Source organism: Thalia democratica, chromosome 8 (assembly GCF_965202585.1).
Source record: "Thalia democratica chromosome 8, ktThaDemo2.hap1.1, whole genome shotgun sequence".
Lineage (NCBI taxonomy): Eukaryota > Metazoa > Chordata > Thaliacea > Salpida > Salpidae > Thalia > Thalia democratica.
The window spans coordinates 32,322,627-32,348,257 of NC_139172.1; the positions used below are offsets into that span (position 1 = coordinate 32,322,627).

At 30.8% G+C, this 25,631-nt stretch overlaps 1 protein-coding gene across 2 annotated transcripts in view; it reads left to right on the plus strand.

Moving 5' to 3' along the window:
* Positions 1–344: 344 nt before the first annotated feature.
* The window catches only part of LOC145842442 (uncharacterized), a 53,751-nt gene continuing 28,464 nt past the window's right edge, over positions 345–25,631 (plus strand). The window contains exons 1-10 of one of the 2 annotated variants that reach the window (XM_082949890.1): positions 345–680; positions 3,892–4,032; positions 7,366–7,475; positions 12,932–13,036; positions 16,942–17,064; positions 18,525–18,647; positions 20,599–20,727; positions 21,806–21,928; positions 23,433–23,555; positions 25,353–25,490. In XM_082949890.1, the coding sequence (XP_082806016.1) occupies positions 571–680; positions 3,892–4,032; positions 7,366–7,475; positions 12,932–13,036; positions 16,942–17,064; positions 18,525–18,647; positions 20,599–20,727; positions 21,806–21,928; positions 23,433–23,555; positions 25,353–25,490 (1,225 nt within the window). In that variant the 5' untranslated portion in view covers positions 345–570. Of the gene's footprint in view, positions 681–3,891; positions 4,033–7,365; positions 7,476–12,538; positions 12,882–12,931; positions 13,037–16,941; positions 17,065–18,524; positions 18,648–20,598; positions 20,728–21,805; positions 21,929–23,432; positions 23,556–25,352; positions 25,491–25,631 lie in introns of those variants that run through there. The other variant, XM_082949891.1, reaches the window with a different exon arrangement.

The window sequence follows — 25,631 nt, forward strand, 5'->3', positions numbered from 1 at the left end:
TTTTGAAATTTCTGTTTTATTTGTTGCAGATAATTTTTGTTAGACTAGTAACAGTTTGTACCTGCTTCAAAGTCTAAATAATCGCAAAAAAGTTTCCAAGTTAGTGCGTGTTTGTTTGAAACCGGTAAATAAACAAGCTCAAAGCTTAAAATTGTTGTAATGAGCATGAAATAACGAATCAACTATTCTGATAAACAATGTATATATATTTTTTTTTTCACATACAGCTTTTTAAGCTAAAGGTTGTTCATTTTTAAGATTTTAATTGGAGCGTGATAATAAATCTGAACCATTTGAATTATTTCAATAACGATTAATCATAATTAAACTCAACTCGCAGGTGTTTAAAGATAAAAATACGTTAACTGGCCAGGCCAAACACAACCTTGCAGATTTGAAATTTGCTTAAATGATTCAGAGCTCAAACATCAGAGAGGCTTGAAAACATCTAATTACGAAATTCCAAGCTAAACGAGTGAACAACAAAACTTCACTGGCGCATTCTTTCCACTACAAAGAGTGGGACACACAAATTATCAGTTGGAAGCATTAATTTGTCAATTACCCGACATGCACTACAAACACATACGGAGCAGGCACCTGACCACCTTTGTGGCAATTATGTACGTCCTGACCAGCTTCAACCTGGCCTTCGGCACGACCGGACTGCAAATCGGACAGTGAGTTCTTTTGTGTTTTTGTTACGTATTTTTTATTACAATTAAACTTTTGTGTTTTTTTTTTTCGTGTAATTACGCTGAAGCTATAATCTTATTTGGAAAAATAAAAAAAGTATATGTATTTTTTTAGGTTAATATATTACTTTTGCCTTGAAGCACAATTAAACTTTTGTACTTTTTCGAGTAATTACGTCTCGGTTTTAATCTTGTTTGGAAAAATGAAATATGTAAGATATAGTTCATCGGTTGATTTCAAATTTAAAACAACAAACATGTTATTTAGAGCATGTTTTATATATTAAACATAAACCAAAACACTTGTTAGTATTTAGCACATACACAGTTGTTGTTATTTCTAAATATGAAAATAAAAACATAAACAAAATAGTTCACGTGTGACTAAAAACGTATTGATTTTAAAGCATCATTTGAAACAAATACTTAATTTTATCGACAAGTAAAAGTCCGATCCATGTTTTTCATTGATTTACTGTTTGAACTGCTGTTGAGCTGGAATAAAGTTTTAAAAACTTTTAAACATTTGTCAATAATTCGACTGATTTAACCAGCTTGTGTCAGTTGAAAATTTATATACCTTTAATGGAAAAAACTTCTGTTAAACTGTCATTTTGGACGACTAAACGTTATGTCGGCATAAGGTGTTGTTCAGCTAGTCATACTTTTTAAGTTGTATTAGAAAATGCACTTAAAACTTAAATTCTTGGCTTGTTCATTTCAAAAGAAGTTCCTTTGATCTTTGACTTTATTGCTTATTTGTACAAGATTGTTTTGAAATAAAAGTTTGGTATAAATTATGAGAACTAAAAACTGCTTAAACAAAGTAAACAATATATTTTTATTGCTGTAATTAAAAGAGCAATAAAAATCATATTGTTTTTTTTTTTACCTACTGAGTGAAATTGAACTAAATTATGTTTCTTTAACAATACTTAATAGTTTAAATATCGGAAGGTTACTTCTTACAAGTTTTTGTTTTATTTTTTAGATAAATACAAACACAATAAGCTTCTATAAAAAGCTAGTTCTGTTAAGCATTTTAGAAGCTAGTAATTACAAAATTAAATCAAAAAACATTTAAACATGACTGTTAGTCTAATGCTTGAATATTTTAGTCTGAAAACTTTGAGTTATTTTTACAGAATGTTAAACCTCAGTTACTTTAGCAAAAAACTGATTTATCGCTAATTAATTTAAAACATTGTAAAAGTTACCATGCATAAAAATAGCGATGAGTTTTTAATTTCAGCTCTCAATCATAATAAGTTTGGTGCGAAACCTATAAATATTGTTTTAAAAGTCTGCAGTTTTTAAAGTTCATGTTTTAAATGTATGACTAAGTACTATATCAAAACGTCTAGGTTGTAAAATTCTGCTTTAAGTTTTATGTTACTTATATTTCACATGTTGAAAGTAGTGCTTAAATTGTTTTACTTTTTTTCAGAGAAAAAATATTTAGCAAACCATTTAATAAAAAAAATGTTGTTATAATAGTTGAATTAATAAATTGACTATTAATAAATTGAGTTTATTCAAACTGTCACAAACTTAATTAGAAATTCCTTCAGACGAACTTACTTCATACAAAACTATTTAAATTGCACTCATTATGTTTTTATAATAAACTTCTTTATTTCTTATATAAAATATAATGAAATAACAATAAATATCCATAATTTGAAGCTTTATTAGTTTTTTTTTTCCATCATTAAGCACACTCAATTTAATGTGTCATTAGCTTTAAATTAAAACGCTGAAATAACATAAACACAACATCAAATAACGATCTGTGAACATATTTCAATATAAAATCATTAAAAAAACTACAAATTGGCGTCGTTATCTTTTCAACTGAATACTTTCTGCTGTAAGAAAAGATTGAAGAAACATCAATGCTGAGAAGAACAGAGAGTTCTCGAGGGCCCTTGAAACCCCCTTTTGTGGGACACCCACTTGAGCGCTTTATTCGTTCTTCAAAATCACATTCACTGCCATGAAACGGACGCTCACTGCCTTGAGTGTTCTTTAAATACTTTTTTTTTTCACAAATTTTTACTTTTAAGACGGTTTTCAAGAAATAATGGTTATCCAATGCTTATAATGCTTAATTTTGTTCACTTGTATCTATAAATCTATATAGTCATAAATATTTAAACCTTAAGTCTGTAGAAAAAGTTTAAATGATCATTAAAATAAGTGTCTAAGCATAGTTTAAACATCTAATTTAGTCTTTTACAAATGTTAAAACTATTTTTATAAATTTTTAAAGCCTTTAATATGCATGAATAAAATTATTCTCTAAATAACTGAATAATTTGTTATTATTTGCTATAGTTGTTAAAATACACAGTGAATAACCAAAACAAGACTAATAGCTTTTACCCGTGCCTACCTTAATCAAAACGAATTCTACTGATTATTTAGTGCAGTTGAATTTTCTTTTTGTCCGTGACTTTTTTTATCATTAGACAAGCACCAAGATTGTGTTTGGTTTTTTACTATTATTGTTATTTCACAAAGACCGATGATCGCATGATTAAACTTTAGTACCAAGGATTTTGTTTAGGTAACAAAGTTAATGTACAGCTAAGTTTATTTGAGTACGAAAATGTTTTACAGCTAAAAAAAGATCATCTGATTGTAAAGCAACTAAGGCTCCTAGGCACAACAATACTCTTTTAAAGTAAAATAATAACCATTACTTTTGTTTTTACCACTATCACTATTATTATCAATACTAAAAGTTAAAACACATATGAACTCTTACACGCATTACGTATATAACTTAATCTTCTAGGTTTAGCAAAGCGTTTATACATAGACTACATAGTCATTATTATCAAACCCCCAACAGAAACTTCTAGTAACAGATAGACTTTTTAAAGTTAAAGCGACTATTATTAACTAAAAATATCACCTCTATGTACAACAGACCCAACGTGTGTGAGGACTTAATGCTAAAATTTAAGCTTGTATACAGATAAATCTTCTAGGTAAAGTACACCAGGTCCTTAGACCGAAATTTTTGAGCGCTTTTTTTTATCGTTCAATAAACAATAATAAAGTAAAAAGTGTATATTTATATTACACAATCCTATTAAAACCCCCAACAGAAACTTTTAGTAACAGTTAGACTTTTTTAAATCAAAATGACCATTATCAACTACTAATATCACATCCATCTACAATATAGGCCGCACGTGTGCGAGGAGGAGTCGGTGAAGCAGATCCGGGTGGTGAAGCCGTGCGTGAAGGCGATCACGAGGAGGGTGAAGCTGTGGACGCAGAACTGCGGGGACTTCCAGAGGAGCTGGTGCGTCGGCTACGAGAGGAGGTGGGAATGTATTCTTATATGACTTATATGAAAAAAAATTATTCATTTATTAAATATACTGTGAGACATCATTAACAGTGTTGGTGATAGAGGAGATGAGGATGTTGTTGAAATTATTTATTTTATTTTTTTTTTATAAACTTATAACTACTATGATGTGATAATATGAGAAGAGGTTAGGAACAACAGAATGTCATGGGGTATTTTGTTATATATTTTAGTGCGTCGATTATAAGAAGAGGTGGGAATATATTTTGTGTTAAAAATGTTTAATTAATTGTATAGCTTGTTGCTAGAATACAAAAATATAATTTATTTGTTAAATATGATGTGTAACATTAATAACAATCCATTCAAGAATAGATGTTTTTAACTGTTTTTTTAATAATTTTTAGCATAAAATATTAGTTTTTCTCAATTTGGAATACTATAGTGAAAGGAGTTAAGAAGCTATAAAACTGTAAAGCTCCAAAATATATCCAACAAATAAGTTTAACTCTTTTTCAATAAAAATTTCATATATTTTTTGAAATGTTTGCTTTTTAGATTCTATACTAACAATTTTGTTAATTTGTTAGTTTAGTCTATAGCTTTGTGTGAAACTATTATTTATCTGCTTGTAAAGAAAATTTGATTTTAATAGTCTTTTTTATTTTATTCTACTGTTTACACTTAGCATTTTTATGAAAACTCTTCTTCCTTTTAATACTTTCGGAGATTAGTAATTTTGTGCAAATTTATTAGTTTGTTACAATTTCTTTATAGAACATGATATTGTTAATTTTGTTGAAACTTTATTTATCTCGGGTTTTTTTGAGGTACTTTTGTAAAAATTTTCTTGGAGGCTTTCATACAATAAAAGCATTTAGTACTTTTCAAAGGAAACATAATAATTGAATCAATCGGTATTCTTCGAAAAAAACATCGATTTGTATAATTTTTCAGATAGCTTTACAAATGTACACAAATAATCTTTCAGATAAAAAGATTATGCTCGTAATCTTGTCGTTCCAACAATAAGTTTTCTTATCAAGCATGTCTACGTGATCTTTCCTATATTTAAAATTAAATCGCAATAATTAATGATGTTGCTTTAAAAAACATACTTAGTAAAATTAAAAGGTTATACTTTCCTTATTAATTATCATGAGTAGAACGATTTTGTTTGTCTAGCGGAGCACGTGATTTTCAAAACGGAAATAATAAATTATTTACGATCTAACTCATAATTTTGTATTAATTTATACCAATCAAAATATTTCCTTACCGAGGTTCTAACGACTATTTAATACAAAGTACATCTGCAAATTCAATTTGACAACTTTGGCAAATGTTAATGGGAACTAATCAGCAATTTGCCACAAAATTTGTTGAAACAGCGCAGCTTGGAAAAATTAACTTTAAAAACTACAAAGACTTCTGTTCATGACCGAACATCCGGAATTAAAGTAATTATATCATTAGGGAATACCTCGATTGAGATTTTTTAAATTAAATGTTACTTTAAACAAGGATGCTCTTAATAAATTTTTGCGTAAATATTCATGTACAAAAGTTCATTGTAAAACTAAAAATTAAAACTTAAAAAAAGAATTTATTGGTCTAACTATTAAAAACAATTTTAACGTGCACATTTTAAAATATCTTTCAATAATAATGTTTTTTTTGTTTTTAAGCAATTATAGAGTAAAGATAGACATATTTTTATTTGTAACAAATTGTACACATGTTTAATACAAGCATACCTAACTCTTGTTTATAATTTGTTTTGATACATTCTTTTTGTACGTCAATAACTGGTCTACGATGTAACAATTATGTTTTTCTTAAATAAAACATTTATAGTATACAAAAACTTTCGTGTAAAGTATGTTAATTGCTTTAAAAAGCACATTTTTGCTGGAATTTGTTACCAAAATATCTTAAAACAAATTTAGTATGTTTCTTCAGTCTTTTTTTATGTAAAAATTTGAAATAATGTTTTTTTATTGAAAACCTGCTAATTTTCAATTTAAATCATCCAGAAAATAATGTAGTCAAACATGCATATCTGATTTTATCTTTTTGTTTGATTGACATAGTTTTTACGTGTTAAGTATACAAAAAACATAATTAGTTGAGTCAAATTTATGTTTTAGTTTAAAGGTATGAATGTTGTATATACACTTGAAACTTTATGAATTACTTATAACGTAAAGTTGTGTATAATATAAAATTTTCATAAGAATAATATCATCATGTTGAAGGTTTTAAAAGTTTTTATATTTACAATTTTTAGTTGTAAATATTCGTATTCAAGTCTAATCACTTTTATTACAACTATTTTAAAGTGCTTATAATGAACACATTTTAAAGATTTGAAAAACTTAAAACACTTTGGTAATGTTAAAAAGCTTATGAATAGTACATTTGCTGTTGAAACGGTCTAATTCTCAACACTTTTAATATACAAAGCTTGCTATTTATGTGCAAATTTTGTTATTTACTAAGCTTAGCGTTGTTTAAATTAGAAACACCTCATTGGACAACTTCACTTCTTTTTGTAAGCTTTACACTGCGTATGTATAAAAAGAAATACTGATTTCTTAAAAACTATTTCGTCACTCTTTATGTCTGACGTAACTAGTTTATAAACACAGATTTTGTATGTTAAGTACTTTTTTGGTTTTTTAATTACTCATTTAAGCGTATTTTATACTTCTGTTTAAAAAATGTTTAAAAAAAAAACTTTTTTAAATACAGAAGAATATTATTTTTACAGTAAAACAATTAATAGTAAAAAATGCCTCCAAACACCTTCAAACGGCTCAAAGAAGCTCTGAGCAGGCGTTTGATAATTTCCCTGCTATTTTTCATTTGATTTCAGACGCTGAAGTCGGTGAGGTGAATTGTAAAATATGCGAAATCGCCTCCGTGATTGATGGCATTTTATAGGGATGGCTGGTGCTTTGTTTCTTTGACTGTATGGTTTTTATTCTTTTGCTGGAGATAAAATTTCACATTATTCAAAACAAACGTCAGGATAAAAACAGTTTGAACAACGGTTTTTTTAAGAATTCCTCAATTTGTTATGTTGACCAGTACAAGTCTAATCCTTCAGAATAGCGTATAGTTTATAGACAATGAATGATAAAATATTTACGATAAAATGATTAACTGTTACAAATCATAAGCTTTTCGAATACCGAAATAAATTTTGACCACGACTTTTAATAATACATCCTTTACACGTTAATTTACATCACACTTCGTTTACAAAAGCCACTTTACCAAACCATAAAAAAAGACCAATTATTTTATCAACGATGATATATGTATCATTTTATTTTCCAGGACCCACTACTACACCGCCTACAAGATTCAGTACGAAACCAAGCGGACCGTGACGGCCAAATGCTGCAAGGGATGGACCCAACTGAATAACGAGGCAGGCTGCACATACCGTTAGTTACATATACATATATATATTTGTACATAATTGCACATTAGCGACAACATTAAGTGTGAATGCAATACGCAATTACGCTCAATAACGCGCTTAAGGGGGCTTGGCGTTGGAATTTTTCGATTATTATATTTGCACCGTGCCCACATTTTGAAAGCGAGCACACAAACGGTTGAAAAAGAACGAGCTTTCAAAGAATGCATTATGCGCCCGCTGTAACTTGTGTTTATCTAAGCGTTTTCTCCCCTTTTCTTATATATATATATATATGTATAGTAATTGAGGTTGGCAAAAAGACTTAGCTCAACGCTATATTTAGCCATTCGGGGGTTTCGATTTCTATTTTGGCGTCGTGAATAAAAGAGTTAATTATAAAATCAACAGTAGGGCCCGGTTGCAAGACTTTTTTCTGATTTTATCGCTATGTTATCATTCCCTTTGTGCCAAAACGTCAGGCTACAAATATTTGTTTTTATTCTGTAAGACAAAGCTGGTTATTATATCTTAAAATTTTTTTAAAGGTAAAAAGATAGATAAAAGATTAAAAAGTTACTAATATTTTAAATGAACCTAAAAATGAATTTTAAATTATAAGACTACACAATAAAATTTAATTTCTAAATCAAAGTCCAAAAATTTTGTTGGGTAAATTTGCAGCTCTTTTGGTGTTTGAAAAACACTTATTTTAACATGAACTCAAAAATACCTTTGCAGAACTATGGAGCATTTGGTTCAACAATAAAACTTTTAAAAGTTCAATAAGCCCAGCAATAACAATTTTCAAATAATTAATGTTATTTCACGACCAGCTGTGCGCGTTGTATACTTTTCGTGTGAAAAGAAACCCGGGCCACTTGAAAAGCGAAAGTTGCTTTTTGTAAAACAAAAGGTATGCGCAACCGTTCGACCGTGAAGAATTTCAACTCCACAGTGGTGGTTACCCTAAAAAAGTAGAAAAAAAACGGTTTTCGAGCATTCCAATTCCGAGCCTTCTTATCGTGCGGTCGCTGCTTCTTTTTTTGTTAACCCAAGTTATTTAAAGCTTTATATTAAGCATTATATCATACAGTTTTCGTAGTATTCAGTTCGTGTATACTCAATACCATTAATACTTTTTACTATTTAGATAACTTAATAGGTAAGTTATTAGTATGAAGGGTAATAAGATTATTATTTTGGTAAAATTTGTTGCATGATCAGAACTATTTATTATTTCAAATACTTTTTATCTATTTTTACTTGTTATTTATTTAACCACTACGAGTAGTTTAAACTAACAAAGTAGCGTTAAAGTAAAAAGCAAGCACCCGACCTTAACGCCCAGGAAGGAGCCCACTGACGCAGTAAAACACGTCACAAAAACCCAACAGACTGTCTCACACACATGCAGAACGTCACCAAAGAAAAAGTTGTTTGATTAGCAACCTACCTATCGCACGCCTATGCGCTGCTATTTGCTTATTACGCCACAGTGGAAAAAAGGTGACGTCATCTTCTATTAGGCACATGTACTCATGCGAGAGTTTAGCGTATGATGTAGTCGCTTTTTAAAATTAGCTTCAGCTTTTGTGTGCGCCTGTTTGTGTCGAGAAAAGGCGAGTGAAAGTAAACATGAACCGGGCTGGGGACCCTAATTGGTCTTTTGAGTTTCAGCTTTTCAGGCCGCTTTCTGACAGATTTTAATCTGAAAGCAAACAGGTCGCGTCAGGAAATCTATTTTTGTTTGTAGCTACCGCAGAAAAGTGATTGATGGCAACATTCACTTTTCACAAGTCATTTTCCGTGTTTTGCTTGCGCCGGGGCTTAAAACGTCTTTTGTGTCGCGAAAGGTTATTTTTGTGCTTAGATGACATTTCGCATTTGCGTTGGGCGTAAACAAAAGAAAGTCACTTTTTAACAGTCGAAACTTCTCACAACATTCGAAACTTTGTTTGTGCAGTTACCTAATTTTATGACAAGTCAATCTAGTTTTTTCGGGTTAGATATTATTGAGTTTATACAACTTTAAAAACTTCTTTTTTTTTTGTAAAGCTTTTACTAAAAACTTAAACTCCTTTTGTTGAAAAAACTTTGAACACTTTTATTGTTTTACTTAAAAATTAGGAAAGACGAATTTTATCTAAAATTAATTAATTTGTCCGCTTGGTGTTGCTAGATAGCAGTCGTAACACATTTCTGCTTAATAACTATGTTTAATTTACTATAAGTTGTTGTATTACTCAGCTTTATTTAATCAAATCCTTTTTTAAGTTAATTCAGTTCTTGAACTTCTCTCTGTGTTTCAAAGCTAATAAAAACTTTTTTAGCAGCAATATTTTTTTATGAGAAAGCAGAAATTTGCATTTCGTTCGCTCACCACTCAACTTCACCAGAAGAACGCACGAAATTCTTTCAAACTCAAAACCGTGATTAATGCGTCTTGCATTCAAATTGAACAGCGGCAACCGTCTTTCAACGCGAGTTCGAAAATTTTAATACGGGAGACCCGCGTACACATGTTTTGTCATTGTTTTAGAACTCGCCCGCGTCTTTGGTTTCCTATCAAAATTCTTCTGCTGCTTTTTCTGCTTCTTGTTCGACATCAGCCTTTGTTGTCGGCGAGCTGACGACGAGCTAACAAGACAAATTTGTCAATCGTTTAAAAGTTGGTTTAGTTCTTTTTTGTTGTTTAAAAACTTTTGTGACTTGTAGAAGCTCAAGTCCAAGAACAGCGTTTGTCATGTTTTGAATGTTGTGTATGTTGTTAAAATTTAAAGCTATCATAATTGTTCTGCTTTGTAGCTGTATTTTCTTTTAAGTAAGTGCAAATAAATTAAATCATATGACTAACACACCTTTTAATAACTTTAATTAGTTTGTTTTTACGACTTAAAAGTTGGATTTTTCTTTTTTGTAAATTGAACACATATTAGTAAATGGTAATAAACTTACTGCATTAAAATTAAGTTGATTCATGTTTTGATTTTGAATTATGTTTATGAGACGACAAAGTTATTTTTATTCAACTTAATGAAATATTTTCTGTTTCATAAAATGATGTGATTTCAAAAGTAACTTTTTTTAATCTTTATTCTTTTTATTTGACATGTTGGTTTTTGATTAAGATCAATATCAATATGAGTCAGCAGAGTCGTCATATTATCAAGATTAATTTTCGGTTTCCTTTTTAAAGGTTACAACTTTCTTTGAAAGCTTAATAAGCTAATCGAGTGAAATTTAAAGCACACACAACGATTTTTTGACAGTTTTCATCAAGTTTTAAAGAAATTAAAATAATAAAAAAATGTAATTGTTTTCCATTTAATAAACTTGTAAGCATTATATTTGATTTAAAGTTTAATTTATATTAAATTTTTATTTTTTAAAGTATTTTTTAAAGTTCATTTTTAAGTATTTTAAAGTGTAATAAATATCACTATTAAATTTAAAAGGTTAAAAAGATAATAGAGTGAAGTTTAGAGTATAGACTGTTTTAATTAACAGTTTTCATTTCATTTCAAAGTAAAAGTATAAAAGATTGTTTTTGTGTTCTATATATTATTATTTAACAAAAATATACACTTGAGCTTTATTTAACGTTATACTTATGTTGTTTTTTAATGTTGTTTAAGTTTCACAATTTTTTTTAAATAATAAATATTTCAATTTAATTTGTTAATTTTTATATTTTGTTAAGTAAATCAGATTTGTTTATAACTTTTAAGATAATATAATCAAGTTAAAACAAGTGTAAACAAACTTTATTTTGTTTTTTTTAAGCACATTATCTTTAATTGGTCATTAATTTTTTGATTGGCTTGGCACAAAGCCGTTTTCTATCTAATTAGCCTAATTTGTTGTTTTAAACAAACCAGTTTCCCTTCTTTAACGCTCCGTGCTTCACAAAAGGCAGCAAAACTTAATCGGGTTAAAGCGAACTTTAAACGGATTTGGCTGAAGAGAATTAATCAGTTTTACGTAAGCGCTGCATAAAAACAACAAGTTCACGCTGAAACACAAAACATAATAAACAAACGCGTTTTAAATGCAGAACATAATACATGTAAACAATAAGCTTTCATCAAGGCAGAGCTGCGTTTGAAACAAACCGAGAAAAGCAAGGCTCGATCAAAACGAACCTGCGTTTATTGTCAGAGCAAAAAGCAGTATGAAATCTTTAACGCGAAAGTTCATTGCGCGTTTGCAGACTTGTGCTTTCGGTTGGCAGGTCACAGCCGGAATTAAATTAGGATCGAGTTTCATTTCCCAACGGTGTCATTGCGCACAACTGGTTGTGTTTTCTCAATGAGCTTCTGTGTTCGGCACTGCAAATTGCCGACGCAATCAAAAAAGCTGTGCTCAGTCACCTGGAACGAATTGAGCTCGAAAGTCGGAAGTCGTTCGCGGTCGGATTGCGAGTCTGAACGAAAAGGTCGCCAAAGTTTTGCTCGTATCGGAATATAAAAAAACGGCCTCAAAATAAGCAATTCTCACCGCAAACGCTGCTGCTGCTGCTCAACTTCAAGCCGTACTTTTTCCTTTCACCTCTTCTTGTATCGCGCAAATACCCATTGTGTTCCGTTTCTTGTGCTTCGAACTTTCTCAGCCGACTGTGCTTTGTGTTGGGTAGAAAAAAAAGCTGCTGCCTCTCGCGCTGCGAGAAACAGATCATTTGCAGCTTAGCCGGCTTACAGCAGCTTGCCAGCTTTTTGTTGCTTTTTTTTTGTTTTGAATTTTTTTATTCTTAGAAAGCGGTTGCGCTTTGTTTTGAAACACTTCTTGATTTCAGTGCACAGTGACTTTGTGCAGACTTCTTGTTCAGGGTGAAGCGGTTGCGATTAAAGTCTGAGCTTTTTTCCCGACACTTTCACCGCCCCTAGCTATAAAAGCAAAAAGAATTTGAGCGTGAGCGTTGCCAGCTATTCGCTCAGAGCTTTCAGCGAGGCAGCAACTTTAGAAAATCAGAACTTTTTTGTTTCGTTGTTTCGTTATCAGGTGTTGGTTGTGTTTAGAAATAAACTACTTGTTAATTAAAGTTTTGCGTTAATTTGCTCAGGTGCTTTATTGTTTTTCAGACATTAATATTTTTTTCTTAATAAACAAATGAAACGAACAATGCTTCGCACGCCGACGCTTTTCCTTTTTCTGTGGTCGGCCCTGACGCTGCGTTCTGGTTTGGGGCAAGTCCCCCACGACGTGTCCCCGTTCGGCAACATCCACCCGCTGTCGTTCGGCGAGGTGCACTGCGGCCCGGACATGTCGCTGTACCACAACAACCTCGAGGACAGGAAGGAGGTGCAGTACGGGTTCCAGGTGCCGCCCAGCGGACCCAGCATCAGGCAGAACAGGCAGTTGCCACGGCAACAGCAGAGCAGGAACCCATACAACAGGAGGAGGAGCAGGAGGGCCTCCCCTTGGGCGACAGGTCGGGTGCTTTTTGTAATAATTTTATCATAAGTTTTTTTTTATTAATAGCTCAATGCGCGTACGGGGTGTGCTTCAACGGGGGCAGGTGCAGGGATTCCACGACCCACATGTGCCAGTGCGCCCAGGGCTTCACTGGGAAGAGGTGCGAAAACGGTAAGGTTTTATGTATATAATTATGTACAAAAGGTTTGTTAAAATTTATTTATTTGTTTTATTTTTTATTTAATTTTATGTAAAGAATGCAGCATTTTCTGTAAGAATGTGCAGTGTATAATTAAATATGAGTCTTGAGAGTTTTAATATTTGTAACAATATAATAAAAATATTAACATTATGTTTATAACTAATATATTTCAGTTTTTCTTTTTCAATAAAGCTTTCTTAAAAATAAAAGTATTTCGAATTAGATCTTACAAGCAAAAAAAAACATACTTTATTTATAACTTAACGATTTCTTCAATGATGGAAATTTCAAAATTTTATGAAAACAAAACCAAATTCTGAACTTTCAAAGCTCACATATTCATTGCTTTGACACAAAAATTCCTGCTTCTTCGTATCTGCATTCCCATCAAAATATTTAGATGACGCGAGTTGAGATATTTCTTCGCAAAGAGGCAATTAGCACGACAGAATTCGACGTCCTTCTTTTGTTCGGCTGACGTTTTTGTTTGGAAGCCCGTGAAACCACACCTTGGAGCCATGTGAAAAAATTATTACCGAGTTTGTACGAGTATTGTTGTGCGCAAATGATAACGCAGCATTTTGTTTTGTAAAAGCACAACATTATATGCGCTCATTGCTATAGTCTTTTAAGGTCATTGAAGCTTCTTTTTTATAAGTAAAGAAGTTCAAAATAGGTGTTGTTTGTCCATTTTAAGAAGCATTGCTGCAGAAGAATTTTATCACGTTTGTTTATCAAAACTCAGATTAATATTTTTTTAAGTAGACTTCAGTAAGGTTTACTTCAAATTAAGTAAAATTTAAACCAGAGATCAAAGGTTAACTTGAAATTCAAATAAATATTTTAATTGGCTGAGTACGTATGAATTGCCTTTTTAATAACCAATACAATATTTTCAAGGCCAAATTTTGCCTTCAAAATAAAACAGTTTATTTTGGAAAAGTTTTAATTTTTACAGCTAAATTGTTCGTAAATTATCACAAGTTTTTTCATGAGTTTTTTTTTAGTTTTTTTAAACTTCTAAAAACTTGAAACGTACTGTTTTGGTTTACCCATTTTTTGAGCTACTTAACTTTAAAACTAGTTATCTTTTTATATAATATATGTATAAAAAGTATATAATAAACGTTAAAACACACTTCTGTAGTTAAGTAATAGTTTTTTTATCAAGTATGGTTTAAGTGTAATGACAACCTAAAAAAGCAACAGTTAACAAAAACAATTGAAATTTAAAAAAAAAACTAGCTGTTTTCGTTTTACATACTGTTACAACTAAAAAGATAGTTCAAAATTTCCAAACCTACTTTCAAACTATAAGTTAACTTTTAAAAGAACAATCAGGTATTAAGGTAAAACAAACAAGAAAATATTCGGAAAATGCGCACAAAAGCTCCACTGCATCTCCTCATCTCTCACCCGTCAGTCCAATACACAGCAAAAATTTCAACAAAAACTTCAACGAGTGTTTTCTGCCCTTCATCGCTTAATCTCAACTTATCAGCCATCAAGTCCGTTTTATCGCTACGAATGAAAAAGCGAAACAAAAAGCGCCGTAAGCCTCAAAACGCACAACTTCAAAACACACTGTGCGCTGTTGTGTTGAGTGGGGCGGAGTTTAATCTGCAGATGAAACGTGAAACATTTCCACAATTTCGGTTAATTTCCACATCCGCTCCTGTGGATTAACTGCGAATTGGTTGATCTGCGATATTGGAAAACGAGCTTTTAACTAGCGAGGAATGTTTAATGTACGAAATTGGTCAGCTTTGTGCTTCCCACCTATGTCATTTTTCTTTAAGTTTACAGGTAATCGATTTGCTTTGTTCCTCTTATTAGCTTCAAGTTCAGATTATTTAACCTCCGTTTACTGGGCTTTAGATTAACTGCAAGCAGATAGTTCTAATACACTTATTGAACTATCATAAACGTTTGATAAACAAACTATAATATTTTAACTCAATTTTAGGCTTGTTATGAAGCTCAAAGTCTGTTTTCTCTTTTGAACTATCTGCTTGAAGATTTTTAAGAAATCCAATGTTTAATTATAGTATAAGTTTCCAAGCAAAGAGATTGTAATTTCAGAGTGACCACCCTCTGTGTTGGTAATGTGATTATTTCAATGTGGCTCGAGATTATCTCAAATTATTGGCTGAAGAGATTAGACCCCACAAGAAAGTGGTGCTCACTTGCTTGGCTTGTTTATAATTTCACAACTATTTGATGTCTTTGCCATCAAAGCTGTGTCAAACACTAAAGCTGACCGCACAACTAGTAATCTTCAACTGCCACAAAAAACTCGTTTAAATTTGCTTTGAACACAGATTTCGGTCTTAATAAAGATTAGCAGAACGTCATTAAATTTTTACCCGATTAAGTTCCCAAACCGCAGCCATGTGAGCCTGAATACCTCCATGAAAAATATGTTTAGTAAAAGAAATTGAGTAAATTTTCTTTTGTTATTTGTGGTTTTGATTAATTTGAATTACATCAGCATACAAATTGTAAATATTAAAACAAAACAAATCCACTGACCACATGCCACACAGAAAAATTCTTCCCAGCGTTGTCTCAGACCCGCAATCAAGTTTTGTGACGTCACGAAGCCACCGAACATTGTGACGTCATAAATATTTTTTTCGCAACGTGACTGTGAATGGGACGCGTGCTGTTAAATATTATCTTGTTTTGTTTCTGCACAGAATGTTTGCTCAGTGGCTGGTGGCGAAGACAATAGAGGTTGTTGACAGACGAGTGTGTTTACAAAAAGTTCAAATTTGCACATGCCCACATTTCGAAAAGTTTAAATTTGCACATGCCCACATTTCGAAAAGTTTATGTACAAGTCGCACGTGATGCAAATGCGTAGCAGTCAGAAAATTTACGCTTGGTTCTGTTTCACGAGTTTGAAAAAGTAAACAAACTTTTGGTGTCAATGACTTTGAAAATTTGGAATTAGTCCACGTATGTTTAAAAGAAGCAAGTAAAACTTTTAAAAGTCTATTTTAAGTAAAAAAACCAAATAGCCATCAAGCAGCTACAACCAAACATTTTAATGACTGACACGTTTTTAGTTCAAAACCGGTTGCTGTGTTGATTAACAGAAGCTTGTACAACCTAAGAGTTGCAATAGTACAAGTTAAAAATCAAACAGCCATGAAACACACCAGGCGAACAATTGAAACTTTTTTCTTCAAAATACTGATTAGTTGTGTTTTGAAACTTTCACATGCCAATTCATTGTTTGGCGGTTTGGTGGTGCATAATTGGACGGGCGCCGCTGCAGCTCAAATTATTTTAATAAATGAAGTTACGTCATTGAAAGTCTTTGAAACGTTTCAACTGCTTTTTTAATGTTTTTTGTTTTTTGAATGATGGTTGGTGAAAGTTTTGTTTTAATGTGTTGCCTAGGAAATAAATTTCGTTTTTGGTGAGTAATACGTGTTTAAAATTCAGCTTAATTGTTTTTATCAACTATGCAATAAAACTACTAAATTTATAATGCTAAATATAATTAAATAAGTTCTTGATAAAAAAATCAGTAACGTTTAAACATTTTATATTTTAGAACACACATAGCTTTTTTTAGTTTTAATCAATAAAATTTATAGACTTCAATGACTATTATCTTACTTTATCTACTTGTACAAATAATGCACTAAGTTTTACTGATAACAGAGTAAATTAAATGTTTCAAAACATAACACTGTACTAGCTCAAAAATTTTTATTAAAACTAAATAAATATGTAAATATTTATTTGCTCGCTTACTATGTAAACTTTCAAAATATAGTGTAAAACAGATAAATTCTTTAATCAAGCAAAATCTCCAATAATAGCCTGTAACTTATCATTAAAACCAAACTAACATGCACAGATTTGAACGAGTGTGCGACCAACAACGGCGGTTGCAACCAACAATGCTGCAATACGTTCGGTGGCTACTTCTGCAAGTGCAGACCGGGCTTCAAGCTGTCGGATGATCAGAAAAACTGCGTCGGTCAGTTGCTTGAAAGTTATTTGTTGCTTGAATTTTTTAAATATTTTTACAAATGGCACGAGTGCGGGAAAGTCACTCTTCCGTGTCAAACTCCCAAGTTGAATTTTGTATTTTAGTTAAAAAAATGTTTCGACCAAAACTATAGAAATTACAAGACTAAAAGCAATTTTATAGTGAGGGCAATTCTTGTATGAGTTATTTTTGCTTATAAACAATGTAGATGAAATGATTAGTTTTTTTACATCAAGATAACCTGCAACTAATCTTATCAAGAAAGAAATTTAAAAATTAAACGGCGTTTACTTCTGCAAGTTTCAACAAATAAATAAATAAATTCTTAAGTATTTAAATGCTTGCACTGCAACGAATATAACAATTATTAAAATTCTTTACATCTTGAAACGACTATCATCTAGGCTTTGCTGTCTAAAATGGACAATGTTATTGGATTAGCGTTCTGTTAAACTATTTAACGACAGCGAATTTCATCGTGCAAACTTTTTAAATGCTTGATTGTGTAACGTTTGAACTTGATGATTTTTTGAACTAAGAAGTTGATTTTTATTGTGTTCTCTGGACCAAGAAAAGTAAAAACACAAGAATTTTAAGTGACATGCATTTAACCTACTTTTGTTTGCTTGTTCGATTTTTAACAGCGTTTTGAAACATTAGTGTTCTACATTTAAAGTTTTTAAAGTAAACAAAACATGAGTGGAATATAAGCTTTTTAACTTTAGACCTTTAAACTTTAAGACTTACTATGTTTCATTCATCATTTAATATTTTAAAACTATCATTCACTGTTAGTGGTAATGTTTTTAAATTACTTTTAAACGAGCTTGTGTTTATTAAGAGATATAAAATTTTCAAATATTGAATTACATATGCTTAAATTTAATGATGCGAATATTAATTTATTTTTGGCAATATTTTTTAAGTTTAATGTAGCATTTTTACTATCATATGCTTGTAGTTTTAGCTTAGCTGCACTTATTTAATTTGAAATAAAGCAGCAATAACTTTTAAAGTTTCACATTAGTTACATACGTTATATAACTTTTAAACATAAAGTTGTGATTTAATCTCAGTAAACAGTATACATCAAGCGAGCTTGAGTTATCAAAATGTAACTAGTAGATAATTGTTTTATAATTAAATAAGTCGATTATCAAGTCGTGTGGGAATTTACACTGACTTTATCTTCAATTTTGATTTTAAACTTTAAAAAACATCAACTTGATTTCATTGCGTTGAAAAAAAAAACAATTCACTTTTTCTTCAAACTTTTATCAACTTTACAATTTTAGAGTAAACTATCAAACAAAAAGTTTTAAGACATTTTGATTGAACTATTTTCATACATTTTTAAAATAAAGTTTGTAAGGCATTTTGATTAAAAAACTGTTCAATATTTTTTTTCATATTAAACTATACTTTAATCTTAAATCATGACGTCACAGACATCGATGAATGCGCGGACGTGAATGGAGGATGCGCACACAACTGCGTGAACACTAGAGGGGGTTATTACTGCTCCTGTAAAGAGGGATACAAACTTCACACCGACGACAGGACTTGCATACGTAAGTTTATTGTAAAGAAAATACAATAAATGTTTACTTTTAGTTTATTTATTTTCAAATAATTCTGTTTAAAAAATTCTACCCGCAAATTAAAAATACAATCATGATAACCTGGTATAATAATAAATCTAGATTAAGTATTTTTTTGTTTATAGAAGAATAACTAAACACATTAACTATTTCAAAAGTGTATTAAAAAAAATCTTTTTAAAAGTAAGTTAGTGCAAAGACGTAAGAAATTTTCTAAGTGTTGAACAAAATTAAAATAAACTTTTTGAATGCTAAACTTAGCAACCAAAGTTGTTTGTAACTTAAACCTTACTTCTCATAAACCAAAACCTCACCGTTATTACGTCATACAAGCCGACACAAGCTTCCATTGAAAGAGCGCGGTTGCTTATTCTTTTGGGTAGGTTTTTGTTGCCTGGTAGACAACACCCCGATAGCTAAACCCTCCTTGTATCAAATATTGTAACGTTTTCTTTGTAACAATTTTTAAAATAGTAACTTTTGCTACATCGTGTTTGCCTTTTCTTTGTTGTCGCTGGTTAGGCGTTGGGCGTTGTGTTGATAACTTGTAATGTGTTGAGCAGTGTAAGTAGCGTGTGTGCCTTATTCGTACATATTTATTTATAAGTAGCACGTGTTTGTTGCGTATTACACGCTCAAATTACATCCACACCTGCCTTACAGGAAATTTTATTTTTATCGCAATCATAATGTGTGTAGTAAGCGGTGTTGTTTGGCGAAATTGCTGAAATTACTCGGCACATGATCTGGCCGTGTAAGAAAACCCCGTAAATGAGTGTAATAACGTTATTTTTCAACATTTGTTAGCATTTTTAAATTAGGTTGGTAATTTAATTTACTTAATAAATTTCGCCAGCAGACTTGTTTCTTTGCCTAATTGTTATTTTTGACTTTTAGGACTAGTTACTGAATAAAAGAATGTTGGTTTTAGATATCACCTTTACAAATAATATATTTGAAGAATTCGAAAACTTGTTCGATTAACTGCCACAAAACCTCGTTTGATAAAGTTTCTGTTTGTTTTGTAATTAAAAACTCACACCACGCTAATTAAAAGTTTTTTTTTTCATGATGAAGCTTGAACTTTTAATCTGAAACACATTTTCAAAAGAAATTTAAATCCCATTTAATCTGTAACCAAACTAGCTGTAAAAACAAAAGATTTTTGATAAAACACACAGCCACAGAAAACGTTGGTAGTAATTAGAAAAGTTTAATCTGTTTCAGTCTCTAAACTTACGTGTTTTACTTTTTATTTCTACTTCAAAAGTATTTATCCTTTTCCAAGCAAGAAAATCTTAACCTTTACTTTAAATTTTTCAATAATTTTATCATATAAACTTTATTATTTATTCAGACTTTTTTTAAAAAGTTTTAGTCATTTATTTGATCACTTAGATGATAAATCTATATACTAATTTTAAACAAAAAATTATGCTGGCTATTTTTGGTTACCCTACTTTTAAAATATTTTAGAAAACTTTTATATGTTAAAAGGTTAAAACTTATTTTTTGTAATTCAACATTTATACGTAAAAAATAAAAAAAATTGCAACAAAGCAAACATTTTATAGTAGAATACTAAAGTTAAGAAACTTTTCTTTTATAAAATAAACCATTGAAACGAAAAACGATGTGTTTTTAATTAGTAGTAAAACTAGTAAGAATTATTGTTTTTCTATGTAGTTATTCTGGTTTAAGAATTACGTATACCACACATCTTTTTGGACATGTCATCAAAAAATATTTTTCAAAAACTAATTCAACAAACATGCGCAATAGAAATGCTTCTGAATTTTATCAAATTCTTTTGAAAACTTACTAAAAACGAAATTATTTAAATCTGACATACTACGAAAACGCTTGAGACTAAAAATTTAAACTCTTTGTAACCAGCTTTAACATTTTCTTCTACTAACAGCAACGAACATGTGCGAGATCAGGAACGGGGGATGCGAGCAGATATGTGTCCCGAGAGGAATAGGAGGAAACTACAAATGCAGATGCAGGGAAGGATTCGTGCTGAACACAAACATGAGGACTTGCGATAGTTGGTTTTTGATTACCATTAACACAATGGTTTCATTTAAGAATTATTCAACGTACTAAGAATTGATTATTTTTCGATTAAAGACAACTTCGTTTTTGTGTTTAAAATTAAAGTTTTCTTATGTTTTTTTTAATGATTTGTAATAGTTGATTTAAATTACAAAAATAAAACTAAAGACTAGTAATTATTAATACAAAAATTACTTTTCAGCATAAGTTTTGATAATCAAGCTTAACACAGTTAAGATGTATATGTTTTTGGAATTTAAATTAAGTTAATTTCTTGCTTAAAAGATTTTATAGTTTGTACATTACAGTCATTCCTAAACATTTATTAGTCAGCATATTTTGCGGAAAACTAAAACAAATGAGTTCTTTGAATGCAAACACTGCAAAACCACGCATTAAAAACTAAACAAACCGAACCCGGTAAAAAGCTTTTAAAATAACTTTTCTATAAAAAACAACCCGAAAATCTCAAGCACTTTGTTTGCGCCACCGCCGCAGCAGCAAGCAAAACAATCAACAAATTTTCAGAAAAACTTTCTCTCTTCACAGCGCGCGCTCACCTTTCCACAATTAAACAGCCGCCCCCTCTCTGGTAATCGCTTAAGCCGTTCGAGAAGCTATTATCTTATTTATAGTAGCAATCGCTCGCCTCTTTGTGCGCCGGTGCCAGCCTGGCTGCCCGATGATGAGTTTGTGTTTACCTTTTAATTCAATTCGTTCCGACCGCAGTTGCGCGTTCGCTGTTGGGGTTTCGAAAGGGATTCTTTTGTCGAGAGAGAGTTTAGAAGCTTGCGGAATTCTTTTTGTCATTTTGTTTTTTAATCACTTATACAAGTACACGTACAGTGTTTTTATTTATTTAAGTGTTTAATTTCAACTGAAAAAAATTCATCTTTTTTATATTTACTTTATTCTATCCAACAATCCTTATTTCTTTAAAACTATCAAAATAAACAAATTTTAAAGCTTTTAAAACATGAAATGGTATACTAAAACAACCTACAACGTATCTGTTACAGTATTTGTTACAATCATAAAGTTACGTATAATCTTAATATCAATTTCAACAGTTGCCAACCCGTGTGAGAGGAGCAACGGGGGCTGCAACCACATGTGTGAGGCGGTTGGAATCCAGCCGAAGTGCTCCTGTTTCGAGGGATACGTCCTCTCCAGCGACAACAAGACATGTATCGGTGAGTAGAAGCATTGTTATTGTGTCAAGTTATTTTCCAAGTCTAGTTACGTCATAGTAAACCGCATAGTTTGGCTTTTTATTGCCTTTATGTTCATTTTATGATAACTTGGTTGACAAATTTTATAACAGTTATTTTTGGCAAGCATGTCTTAACTTAAAAAATGTTTTTCTTAAGGTTAAATTGAATATATGAAAACCAGTCGGCTCAGTAGTTTATGATTAACTTTAAACTACTACAAATTAAATAATATATAATTCAAATATTGCAAACACTTTTACTTTCTTTAAAGTAATAAATGCTTTGTTTAACTTGACCTTTTTATAACTCAACTCATCACGAAGTAGATGTTTTGTAACAAACATAAAACTTTCAAAATATCTAGACCTTTGGCTAAGCATACTGTACTTCGATAACAATGTTTAATATTTTTTATTTCAAACCTTTTGTAGCTTCTACTTAAGAAAAGGCTAAAAGTTTTTTCTAATATTGATTTTGATTTTAAAATTTTAAAAAACTCTGTAACTTAAACAAAACTTTGTAATATATACATATATTACTTTCAAAACAATTTGAAAAAAACTTTCTATTAATTTCGAATTTCAATACAAATAAAAAATACTTTTATCGATAAAACACACAAGTTTTAATTGAGATTAAGAACTTTGAAAGCTACTTGTTTATAAATGCTTAATTTCCAATAGATGTTTCAACTCATTTCTTGTACACACAAAAAACTTTTTATTTTCTTAACGGCCCGTGGAAAATATGTATCCATCACTAATGGGTCGTGACCAACACATACTTTGAAATTTTTGTTGAACTTGAACTACAAAAGACTCTTTCTTACAACATAAGTAAGTTTCATATCCAACGTGTAATTTAAGCTCACTGGTCACGATTAAGCCGATCTGTAAAAACTGTTTGCGAGTTCAAGCGCGAATGCGGATGCCACACAAGAAGCTTGTCGCGATCAAGACGCTCAATTAAGAATTAATTTTGATCTTCTTAGGATTTGGCGCTGGCCATTCGCGGTTTTTCTTTTGTGATAGAAAACAAATTGTTTCCTCAGTTTTTGTTTTCAGTGTTTTTTGACACGCACATAGTAAAGAGTGAATGTTTTTAAAAAAATTGATAAATTGAGTTTTTTGGAGACTCACAAACAGAAATAAGATTGTTTGGCTTAAGCTTTACTTTTTAAGGGTCCAGGATATAAACATTTTAATTCGAATGACAAAATAAATAAATTAAAAGATTTATTGAAGGTTGATCAACATAAAACTTATTGCTACTAATATTATTGATTGCATTTATAAATAAAACTAACTATACTATATAAATTTAACATAAAAACCCTATTAGACTGTTTCCACCCGTGGTACTATATATACTAAACTTTGGTTGACTAGAAGTGCTAAAAATAATAAAAGAAAGCACAACATACATTTTCAGTACAATTTTCTAAATCATAGCTTTTTTATCTAATACAACTAAATTTCGACAGATTACAACGAATGCGAGGTGAACTTGGGAGGTTGCTCACACGATTGCGCCAACACGCTGGGATCTTACACTTGCATTTGCAGGGCCGGCTACGAAATTGGCACTAACCTCAAGTCCTGCTACCGTCAGTTTAACACTTTTATTATACATATATATATATGCCATTAAACTATAGTTTATAACTTGTACTTCAAATTTTTCATCCCTTTATTCTATATATATACACTTTTTTTTTAAGAAAAACAGCTTTAAAGTATCGCCAGAAACAATTATGGCCGGTGTATATATCATTGACTTATACTATTTGGGTGCTAAAATTTAGCTCAACGTCAAGTGTGTGAGTTTAACATTGACTTGTTGCCTGTAAACACATGCTACACGGATTAGCTCGGTTAATATTGCCGTTATGACAGGTCAATATTTTAATCTTCCCGCTAATTAACTATTATACTTGACTGGTTTTATTGAACGTCTTAATCAAATATAAATTTGGTGTGTTGTATTGAACACTTTTGAATTTAGTATGTGTTTGTTTTAAGAGCATAAAGTTTTAAATAACTTTTTTTTTTACATAGTTAAAATCTTGATAACATTTTAAGGTGTAATCTATTTTATAAAACATAATTATAATGCAAATTACTAGTTTTAAAATGTTGAAAAAAGTATAAAAAAATTAGTTTATTTTACCTCGAACACAAAAAACTTAAATTTTTATTTATTTTTTTTTATATCGTAATGATGTACAAAGTGTTTTATACATAACACAGGGTTAATGGACAACAAAAAATGTTTAGCTAGTTCCAAACAGTGCAAGTACAGCGAAATACCAAAGTATCAAAATGTTTTACATAAAATAAATAGCAAAACGTAAAATCACAGTGGGAAAATACAAAGCCGCTGTGCTTTTTTTTCACAGCGCAGATAAAAAGGATTTTGTTTTTTTGTTGCAACCGGCAATTACGGCGACAAAACGGTCATTTGATAAATCTGCGCGACGCACCAGGGCCTTAAAACTTCATTGTGTCCCCGTAACGAGAAAATCTTATCTCTCGTCATTATGCTCAAGCACTTACGAACTTTTTGCGAAAAATTTGAACGATAACGCTTAAAGTGTTTTCGTTTCAAATCTCCATCGAATGCGAAAGAGTTTAGTGCCTTTTCCGAAATTCTCACGAAACTTTTAAGGTTTTGAGGTTAATTTAAACTGAAGATTTTTTTGAAAGCGACGGCCTGTTTATATTTTCATTAGCATTATTTCGGGTATTAACTTCTTAATGCTTCATTGTTGGACGCGAGCTTTTATCTTAATTTGATCTCGACTTGCATAACGTTTCGTTTGGTTGCAATCGATAAGAATATTAAAGTTTAATTTGATACTGTGGCGTTTTTGTGTGTAAAAAAAAACAGAAGCCTACCTGTTAAATTACATTAAACTCATTTGTTTCGAATATTTGTGGTATTTATTACTTTAGCTATAGAAGCAACCTTTATTATATTTTTAGATTTTTGTAGAACTTGTTTTCAAGGTTTTATTAAAACGAGTAAATTCCTTTGTATATTGGAAATGTCAATTTTTTTAAGCCTTTTATTTCAATTCAAGCTTAAAATTAATAAAACTTTTCTAAACCACTTTTAGCTACAAAAAGATTACAAAACAGCACCATTTCCAATGAAAAGTTGAGCTATAATTAATCTTACGAATGACAAAAAGCTACATCACCGACTTCTATATATTAAATTAAGCGATATTCACGATTAACCCGAAAAACATATGTTGTACTCACTAAACACTACATTTATGTGATTGGTTAGATTGGTAGAAACAAACTACTTCACGGGCATCGTAATTACCACTTTAGCTGTAGTACTTAGCATTTACTCTATTTTAAAGGTCATAAACAAACAAAACATTACTCCGCAGGCATCGGTATGGAGATGATAGAGTCTTGTTCAGCGACGAACGGAGGGTGCATGCACAAGTGCTCCCAGGAAGGCGAGCAGTTGGTGTGCAGCTGCCACACAGGATACCAACTTGAAGCCGACGGTAAAAGCTGCACCGGTCGGTTTTATTATTTTATTTAAAATTCAATCATTGTTAAGAATTATAAAAAAAAGTAAATAAATAGTTTTAAAATATCTTGTACTTTTTGTAATCAAAACCTAGTTAGTGTTTATGTTTTTGCTTATTTCACACAAAAAT